This window comes from Toxoplasma gondii, chromosome X (assembly GCF_000006565.2).
Source record: "Toxoplasma gondii ME49 chromosome X, whole genome shotgun sequence".
NCBI lineage: Eukaryota > Apicomplexa > Conoidasida > Eucoccidiorida > Sarcocystidae > Toxoplasma > Toxoplasma gondii.
The window spans coordinates 5,439,736-5,449,808 of NC_031478.1; the positions used below are offsets into that span (position 1 = coordinate 5,439,736).

Sequence of the window (10,073 nt, forward strand, 5' to 3'; positions counted from 1 at the left end):
AGTGCCTCCAGCTTATTCAGAGTTTTGCTTCTGCAGAGAAACGACGCCACAACGAGTTGATGCGGCGCATACGCCGACGAAATGCCGTGACTGAATGCATGCATGAATAAGTGCAGGTGTCTGATGGAGAACAAGCGTATACGCTTTGGTGTGTGACTAATGTGGAGGCATACGTGCCTAAGTGATACATAAAGATATATCTTCTCAGCTATAGAAAGAAGAAGGTGCTTCCTCATAAATTGCTCTCAAGGACATACGCCACAGAAACCGTCTCTTGAGAGCCCACGCAACTACAGGTATCCTGTATATACGAATGATGAACGTTCAGCTCCAGTTCTGCCAAAGACTGGCACTGAGAGGAAGCCAGGGGCGATAAATCGGACGCCTTCTGGTGTCAAGTGCTTTACGCACACTTTCGATTCGCTCCCTAACGCGACTACGCATTGTTGCACTACTGAACTCACTCCGGTTCGCGGAATTGTAAACAACGCTCGCCCATAGGAGCACATTTCGCTTTCCCCATCTCCACTTGTGAGACGCCGAATCTATGTCTATACCGCAAGCGGGTGACCGTCAGCAGCTCCCAGTGCTGTCGTGGGCGCACGCGTTTAACTCACTCAGCGATAGAGATGAGAGTGGAAGAAACTCGAGATTCTCTAGCCGCAGCAATTTCTTCCTACACCGGAACATCACACATGACGGCGGTCTGCTATCCCAGAGACTGTTATGAACCCGAACGAACTTTTCTGAAGTATATAGCGAGGGGCCTACGAGGCCGTTCTCCGGACAAACATTTTTGCACAAGCCCGGGTGTGCGCACACAAAGACGAATTTACGGCAGCACCTAGCCAGCGATAATACATTCTGGACGACAATATGGTGGCTACGTGCCAGTCGAACACAAACCTGTGCGATGCACACATACTACCTCAGATATTCCTGGAATGCTCCGCAGATTAAAACATCGCCTATTGTTTGTGTGACTTGGTGCCTAAATGCCGATGCACCGTGATCAGAGGTCGTGCATTCACTGTAGCTTTACTGTTACGCAGTTGACAGTAGTGATGGTCATTGTGAGAGTACACTACGCCAGTTGCGCTGCGTACGCGAAACTGCAGAACGACTTGCTGGAACGATTGAAACTCTTTAGCCCAATCTGGAAGTTGAGCTTTTGCGTCGCCTTTCATGTCAAAGAGAGCTGGTATGGCGCAGACACTCTCAACAGCTTCAATCCGGCTCTGTAGTTTCCTGCATTGGAATATATCGCCTTACACCCGGTAAGTTCCGTGAACAAATTGCCTTCTAATCAAACGTTTTCGCTTCGCGACGGTCTCTTACAGTGGATGAATGCAGAATGCGAAGCAAAAGAAATCACTTTACGGTGCAACGAAGACTCATTTTGCTCCGACTCTTGTATTGATGACAGTGTGTGTATGGACACAAGCATGTCCACGATTGAGGCCTTGTATACAAAGAGACTCACTTGTGTGGAGACCTAATATGCAGGTATTACTATATAATCACAAACTTAAACCTATATATGTCGGTACACGAATGGACAACCTGAGGGTTGAAGTGAAGCAGCTGAAAGTGAGCACTGCGAAGAAATCTTACAGGTAGTTTATTGCGCGTTGCCTTGTTTCCACTGCACGAGTTAACAGCGCTGTGTTTGCCCCGCATTCTTCTCCTGCTTGAATAGCATCCCCGAGTGCACTGCAGAAAAAGGTGGGCGAGTTTCGCACAAACGACAAGCTCGTAGAAATCAGCGACTAGCCTCCAGGCGCTTCTTCTTTCATCCACGGGTTACGCTAGAGCCATCGAAACCTCTGCGATCCCCCGAGATCGTTGGGTCACGTAGCGAGAGACTAATATCAAAGGCACTGGATTTCATTTCATTTCTGCACGGTCGCTGCAAATGAACCTTGATGTTTGTGTATTGCTGGACGGGGGTTATTTCTGGGCGCCTCGCTTGGCTATTCGTCGTGAAGATAAGAAAAAGAGGTAACATCGCTTCAGGAATTTATTGCCAAGTAGGTTCTTACCCTCGTATTATGATAAGACCCCGTAGGTCCTAAGTACGTGAAGCGTGCACGGCACCGGGGAATCAAAACTATCTTAACACATTCTGCTGACCACCTCATTACCTCTTTTCAGCTTACATATGTGCGCCTGCATTGGGCAAAAAGAAGAACATGATTGGCATTTCCAACTCACTCGACGAAAGAGAAACTAGGGACGAAGTTGTCGTATGACGGCTTGCGCACCAGACGGGTTATTTTCAGTCCAGTTTCTACTTTTTTGAGCTTGATTCGAGCAGCGGTCAGGACTTTCTCATCACATTCCTTGTCCGTGGCAGCTTGTAACTCCGCGCTGAGGCGGTTGATCGCTTCGAAGAAATCGTCCTCGCCTAAGGGATCCTGGGAGAAGAAGAACTGGCTTCCTTGTGTATACATCACCCGATGCACCGAGCGCCGTTGGCGCGGAAGAGTACGCCGACGAACAGTTTACTATTGCCAGTCAATGGGGGACGTCTACTGAAACTATTAATGGGCTTGTGAGGATCTCTCGTAACCAGCTGAGTGCGTGTACGATAATTATATCAATCACGGACCTCTCCAGCACAGGCTCAGGGATTCTGAAGCTCCCGATCGGGATACAGAATACTTCGATTCGGTGGACCGTTGAAAGACTCACAAGACAGACGGCCGTATGCAAAGACCGTCAGACTAAGTTTGTGGAAGAACAAAAGATGTACACATGCAGAAATAATTATCCGTCTCGTGCCACAGGGAAGCACTGACGAAAATGACGTGTAGGAGGGCCGCTTCAAAACTTCCACAAACAGGGCAGCCGTTTGTATTTTTCGCCTGAAGCGCTGGAGCCCCATCACAACATGCAAGGTCTCGTGAGGATGGGGGAGGAGGGACTTGCGTAGAGAGGCATGTCAACACAACGGACCATTTAGTTGCAAAAACACATGTAGTGCAGACAATCAGAACTGTTTCTTCTCCGCATTCGTGAGGAATAGAAGAAGAGCCTACAGGGAAATCCATGGCTTGTCGAAGCGCAATCTCTCCCTCCATCTTAGATTTGTGCTGGAGGATCCTTCGCCGTAGTTTCGGGCAGACTGAATGGTCTGCGGTGGTCAACAGCGCCTGGGAACAGGGGTAATAATTAATACCCGGAATTCACTGCATTCTAGCTCGCCAGGATATCACATAAACACCTTCGTTACCCTTGTAAGGACCGCGTGCAACCCTGTTTTTCCTAGCATAATGCACGGTGGACAGATGACTGCCTCACTGTGTTAATCTCTTCAAGCGACCCGCTGCAGAGGGCACGGGAGATACGTGCTTCTGCCTCTTGATTCAGGCGGACAGCTTCTTGACACCTGCACGGAGCGTTCGGGTACAAAGGACCTCAATCTTGGCGCGACCTACCTGGGACGCCACGGAAGGCGGGAGGAATCTGCACTCTTTTAAAAACGCCTCCTTGAAAGGTCACTGAACAGATGCGATAAAGTTGGTCCCGTTTCTGCCACAGTTTGGACGTGAAAAAACTCCCTTCTTTTTCCAGTTCTTGAGCACAGATTGACCGGTTCTTCCAGTGCTACTCTCTTTGCCAGTCATCAGAACGTACTACAGTAGTACAAAAGCCCGTGCGAGAAACTCACCACGTGACAGGTTTCTCTTTTTCTTCATCGTCAGCCGAATCAAACATCCAGAACATTTTCACTGCTTTCTGAAAGGTTTGCATTGCAATAGGAACGAACACATGGGCTTCGACTCAGCATCAAAACCCCATACGGCTATCCATTCGAAAATACGTCTGGAAAACCCCCACTTGCACTGCCGACTCCAGGAGCCAGTTGTGTTTCCACTTTGAAGGATTAATTTCTCCTATGCCGTTTTACAGCAGAACTCCGTTGTGTATATGACCAGTGAATCCACATCGATAATTACCCAGGACTGAACGAACACTTCTGTTCGTCGGCATGGAACGCATGTCTTGGCGAAGTTGGGTATAGTGTGTTTCTGCGCTATCCGTGTGTGTACAGAAGAATGTCGTTACGCTCTTTTCAGGAATGAGGAAAAACTGCCGGGATGCGACATCAAGAAAGACTGCAAAAGTGTCATGCAGCAGGCGAAGGGTCACTGTCGTCCGTCCCCTCGCTAAAAGCGTCTCAACTCAGTAGTGACTTTTCCTCCCTGTTGAACAAAAACGAACTGGCCCCGACACTTACGGACATATATGTATATACATATATTATCCGTATGTAGCTGCAGGCACGTTATCTATGTATGTATACGTCAACCAAGCTTGCCATGAGTTCGATGGATGGCATGCTCACGCGCCCAGTGTGCTGGTCGGTCATTCCTTCCAGGTTTACAGTCACATAATTATTTGGTGTGAGGAGACACGGTTGTGCTTGCTTGCGTTTGCAGGATCCAAGACGACTTACAGGCGCAAAAAAGCCTTCGGTAAACCCGCACATGTGAGGCATCACTTTGTACGAGAAGAACTCGCCTGTCGCCGGGCACTGCGTTGCCTCCGCTGCGGCTTCCAAGATCATCTTGCTGCCTTCAGTCTGGCAATGGAACACTCATCTCAGCAGTGTTGGCAAGCCATCAAACCAGCGCAGCGGGTGACTCTCTCTGAAGCATTCTTGCTTGTGCTGAATGACTCTGCAGCAGTGCTGAGAGCTTAGGAGTTGTTTTACGTAGAACTGTCCAAGCTGCTAGCTGACATAAAATATATTATAACTATAATTTGCCAGAAGTCCTGCATAAACCCTGTTTCGTTTGTTGGGGTACGAAATATCTCTCATTTGGGAATCCTTGGGGTGACTGTTCGAGCTGTATAAGCGTGTGCCTGTGGGGTTTTGTTGCCGTGTGAAAGCTATGAGAGAGCTATCTGCTTCAGTGTCAAAGACTACCATTATGCTTGAGAAAAGGCCGCGAGCTTCGATGTGCGTGTCCCTCATGATGGCATCCCCATCAACGTCGACTCTTATTAATGGCGCAGCAAACAGGCTACATTATAGGTTTTGTTCACATCAGTCTCCGGATCCATATCCGCTCAATTACCCCCGCGTTTTGGGGTTCGGATGGATCCTCTCCCATGTTTCGGTACGTCGTCGCATTTCTCCTATAAAGCTCCTTTGTGTATATCAGGGCATCCGTCAACTTCCCGCACGTGCATGGCATCGTTCAGCATCTACAGGATGAAACCACCCGTCCTTTTCTGGACTCACACTCGCAAGTGCTACGGCGGTTCGACCCCGCCCATTCTTCTCTTTGACATCGACACCCAAAGAAAGGATGGTTTTTACAGTGGCAACATCTCCACCAGCAGCAGCTGCAAACATTCGGAAAATAAAGCAGTACAAGCCACACAGGTTCGAAGTTGTGTGTCGTATCCTGTGCAAAAGCGAATCAAAACAAGGGTCGACAGAAAACGAGAAGGGAAATGTTGGGTGCCTATCACTTGATAGGATCAGAACACGTTCCTATTCGAAAAGACACTGCCGGACACAATCATTGCCTCGCCTACTCCACGGAAATACAAGGCGCTTCTTGCTAGCAGACGCAACACAAAAACTGTGGGGAATCGCGAACAAAACGTGTTCACACAGGCACGACAAGCGCTTCGTCACAGACTTTTTCCCTTCAGCGTTCAGGTTTCCAGACGGAGTCTAGGAAGAAAGCAGCCTCGGTTGAAATGAAAAGCAGGCGAAAAGTGGCCTTCAGACAAGCAAGAATCCCGACGATGAGATCTCAGAAATCAGTAGCAGGGAGCTTAGTCCCCCGGAAAGTAATTCTCCCGCGATTTTGCAAGCTGGAACATCAGTTCTCTCCACTAAATTCCAGGGTGGGGGATAGAGGTGGATGTCAGAGTGTTTTTTTTCGTTCATAGCGTATCAGACGAAAACTACACAGTTGTAATTGACTTCACTTCTATACTGTGCCAAATTGTCCGGTGCCCTGTGTTAAACGGACCTTGATGCAAGACGGTGTTTCCCAGAATGTCCTTAACATGCGGAGAGAGACCAGCCTTGATGAGGAGCCAAACAATCCTCAAATGGCCTTTGAATGCAGCCCAATGTCTGGCAGGATGCTTCAAAAGGAAAGCCAAGTACACTGCACTTTATCATAGCCGCCGACAATCTCGCGTCGGACAGCATCACTCGCGACACCGCCCGAATATCGAGCTTCTCGCCCGTTGAACGGCGAACACACTAAACGACTCTTCCGACAAATTACGTACAAGTCAAACAGGGTACACAAAACTGTGTTGGAAGTACTGCAAAGCGGCATATTCTCATTGAATGTATACGTCTTTCAGCGGATTCCCTTTTCCATACAGAGTGTACGTGATTTTGCGTTTCTTTGCCAAGAACGAACACGCTAAACCCTCGTGACGCCTTGGAAATAACATCAGTGCTCCAATAGTGTCATGTTTCGCTGCTGCTTCACTCGGTTTGACAATCACACATGAACTGACTAAAGTGGCCCGCGGGAGAGACAGAGAAACTAATCTCAGAAAACTGGATGCTGATTTTGTCATTCATGACTCGCGCAAGCTGCAGGCTCTCACGAAACAAGAAGGATCCTCTATAATACTACTGAAATCTGGAACAGATAGTGGATAATCGAGAGAATGCAGTACAACAGCAGTCTCTCTTCATTTCCATTCTGCGTTCCGCATCACGTGGCTTAGAAATATTCACAGCATGCTTGCTCTGTGCGTGTTTCACTAATGGATTCACCTCTGCCTACATGGATAGGTGGTGACTGACAACTGTGTTGCAAGGATCACTTACAAAGGGGTGTATCTCTTCGGCTTGTAAACACGAATGGCCGATTCTCTCGGGTAGATTCGATGGTCTGGAAGATTCCCTCTTGGTGCCTTCTGATACATTCGACAGGCTCGCATCAGATAAGGGCCTAAGGAATTATACGATATTCAAATGCTGAAGCGGCACCGTAAACTCACGCGCTAGCTCAGACAATGTCCACTCCACCCTGAGTATCACGGTCCAGTAATCGAGGTAGCGATAGGCGGTAAAGGAAGAGAATGTGTGAGCATGTTGTATAGAGTCATAGGTATTCATATGGAACTGCGCTGGACGGAATAGTCATGCGTTTTAATGTAATGGGATAGTTTCCAAAGAAAGCGACATTTGGTCTTTTGCAAAGTTAGTGTCTATACAAATGAGCTTCAGTGGGTCCGTGACACAGATAGCCTAGTTCATGCAACGCGGGTAGGAGATTTTAAGAGAAAGTTACCTTATGCAGTTCTTCAGCCACAGCAGGACCATGGATCGGGCTCAAATACATGTCAGCCGCTCCTTCTGCAAGTAGCTTTCTGACGAGCTCCAGATTGCCGTTGGTGGCGGCCCACTGTAGCGGTGTCCACTGCTTGTCATCCTTCACAGAGACAGGGGAAGAAAAACCAGCTCGACTAGAGACCTTCCCCCACATGCATAGCTCTCAGTTGTCCTTTTGAAACAAACAAGCTTTGAGTGAACGAAGGAAAGTGGACGGCTACATTGCGTGTGACTCGTCATACTGAAGATGCTGTTGTTTCACTGCTACCAATAACATGCTTAAAGAAGTGACGCCATGTCTTTAGGAGGCAGTCAACATGTTGTTTTACCTCATAACAGCAGTCTGCTCCGTCGTCAATGAGGCGAATTGCCACTTCGGTGTCATTCAGAGAGCACGCCTCCAACAGCCGTTCATTTCTGAGAGCTTGACGGTCCTCTTTGGATAGCAGCTCCTCACTCGAGCTTGAAGGCTCGATAGGTTTTATGAATTCCTCCATTTGTGTGAACTAGCCTCAGAACAAGCGACGGCTGTACACAGTGACAGTCAAACGAGTAATGCCCAACTGAACAACCGAGGAAATCACTCGGTACTGTTTTTGGCACTTTCGACTCGATTCATTTCTGCTGCGGTCTTACAGTCAAGAAGAAAATTGCTGTGCAATATGATTTGGATCCAGGAAGCAAAATCGGAACAGCAAGTTGGTCCGGTAGAGGGAACGGAAACCTTCCTGCCTCGAATAGTCTAGACAATGGGAATTCGCTCTTTACAATGTATTGACGCTTTGGGAAAATCAACCAATTGAATGCAAGGTTACCTCAGTGGACGCGACAGCTTGGGGCTCTTAATTACAATGCAAGGTGTTTCTTCGAAGAAAGTGTCAAAAAAATCACCTTATTTCAGCACAAACGTGGTGCTTGAAAGCGAACCTTATGGGATGGTCAATCTAGTTGCTTGTTCAAGCGCTGCTGTTCCTGATCAGCAGGCAGTTTGTGAGACGGAAAAAGACAGCTGCAGAAGATATTGACGAACGACAGAGCTAGAGAGAACCCGCACGCAGTCGTTGGGTTATTGGCTAACAGGTGTTCAAAAACTCGAGTGTGTGGCCCCTCAAACTAATTCCGATATTTCGCTCAACACAGCCCCGACGCTTGGACGCCTGGCTCGTCTGCTGTTCACACCCACTACTGAGCGTGTAAACCAACACATGGTCTAGCAAACGAACAAAAGAAAAGTGGTGTACATAGAGACGATATATGAATTTTATCTGTTCCCCTAAAAAATTTGGAGGGTATTTATTAGTCTCGGGAGTTCCACAACTTACGGAAATGGAGATTCTCAAGTAGAAACAGGCTTGCGGCTTCCCCGATCAAGCCTCATTATCTTGCATCGTGATAGCCCAGAATTTCTTTAGTCACTCAAGGAGAGGTACCAGATGTGGATCAAATGGCTCTCGTAAGATTGTTCGACGCTTATGACTGTAGTCTTTGTCGGGCCTGTTATGTTCCGCACAGCTGCACATGATAGAGAAAGAATGCCACTCATTTAGACTCGAATTGGAGCACGTTGTTTTATTCGATAGTACAAGATCAACCTGACTTCACATACCACTTTTCGTGATCCCAGGCTCCCTATTAATCCTGTGAAAAAACAACCCGTTGGCGTGGCATGAGTAGCTGTACTTGACGTCGTCTCTACGCGAGGACTGTGTTCGAGGACCAAAAATGCATACGTATTCATGTAACCATAAAAGCGCCGCGCAGCTCCACTCTTGAATCACGGCTAGATGTGTGCGCACATCATGCAGCGCTGACTGGCACTCCTGGGGCGCACTGGCAAATAATCAGGCGGACAAGCAGCAGTATCGGTCGGAAGGAAGTGAGCAACTCAGAGTGCAGCGAAACGGAACCAGTAGCTGAATATCAGCCCCGACTTACCTAATTGAATTACCTCCGGAAGCGGTGTCTATGGTACCGGACAGAGGTCACGGAGGCCGTCCCGCGACTCTGATCTGCCTTCATACGCACAGCGCATCATCAGTAGTCTACCGCATAGTACCAACCCTCAGTTTGTGAAGTGCAACTCAGGAGCAGGTTTAGCATCCCAATGGCGCACGCAATGACAAAGCAGTTGTCATTTACACTTGGTATTGAGCATGAAGGACAAGATCTTGATATTCATGCAGCGTATCCGCTGACTTCAGCCAACTGTGCGATAAGTTCGCATCACAACACCGGAGCAAAAAGCTTCTACAAGACAGCTGGATCACACAGAACTGGTGGTAGTGAACACGTTTTGATTGTGGATCTAGAAATCCGCTAAAGGAGCAAGTGGATCTGGGTGTTCTACAATCATTACTATCAAAGTGACAGGATACTTCACCTGTGATTATTCAGGAGGGCTCTGATGATAAGTCACTGTATTGTTGTTGAAGTTTGCTGTCCAAGATCCCTGAAAGGACTCGACTCAGCGTTACATTTAGATCTGTGTCACCTGAACAATACTGAAATGTAAGTGCTGAATAAATTGTGATCCAAACTGCCTGGAGCACTGGCATGGAGAGCTGACTATATGTCCAATCCTGCTGAAATAAAAAACAGATTTTTGGACAGACTCTTTTTCTGAGTCAAAAAGAAGACAGCCAGACTCCAGCAGTTGCATCTTACTGTTGTTCCCATGGTATTTTCCTGCTGATTTTTCCCAGACTGTGTGCTCTTTCTATCGGATTCATCCCCATGGTGTTGC

At 47.8% G+C, this 10,073-nt stretch overlaps 1 protein-coding gene across 1 annotated transcript; it reads right to left on the bottom strand.

The window, feature by feature from the left end:
• Positions 1 to 642: 642 nt before the first annotated feature.
• On the bottom strand, positions 643 to 7,997 carry TGME49_236595 (ankyrin repeat-containing protein). The gene is made up of 11 exons (XM_018780465.1): positions 7,967 to 7,997; positions 7,660 to 7,858; positions 7,290 to 7,430; positions 6,824 to 6,912; positions 6,000 to 6,106; positions 5,255 to 5,358; positions 4,463 to 4,588; positions 3,674 to 3,741; positions 1,615 to 3,391; positions 907 to 991; positions 643 to 676 (listed from the first exon to the last, which is right to left on the bottom strand). The coding sequence occupies exons 2-9, from the start codon at positions 7,825 to 7,827 to the stop codon at positions 3,268 to 3,270; spliced, it is 927 nt and encodes a 308-aa protein (XP_018635790.1). The 5' UTR covers positions 7,828 to 7,858; positions 7,967 to 7,997; the 3' UTR covers positions 643 to 676; positions 907 to 991; positions 1,615 to 3,267.
• Between the last annotated feature and the right edge of the window lie 2,076 nt (positions 7,998 to 10,073).

Bases quoted from the DNA above. Each gene is read 5' to 3' on its own strand.
- TGME49_236595 (XM_018780465.1), bottom strand. From the start codon at position 7,827: ATGGAGGAATTCATAAAACCTATCGAGCCTTCAAGCTCGAGTGAGGAG. The intron at 7,431-7,659 runs GTAAAACAACAT...GTCTCTGTGAAG, and splicing joins GAGCAGACTGCTGTTATGAG to GATGACAAGCAGTGGACACC. The intron at 5,359-5,999 runs GTCCGTTTAACA...GAATGTTTGCAG, and splicing joins AAACACCGTCTTGCATCAAG to CTGCTGCTGGTGGAGATGTT.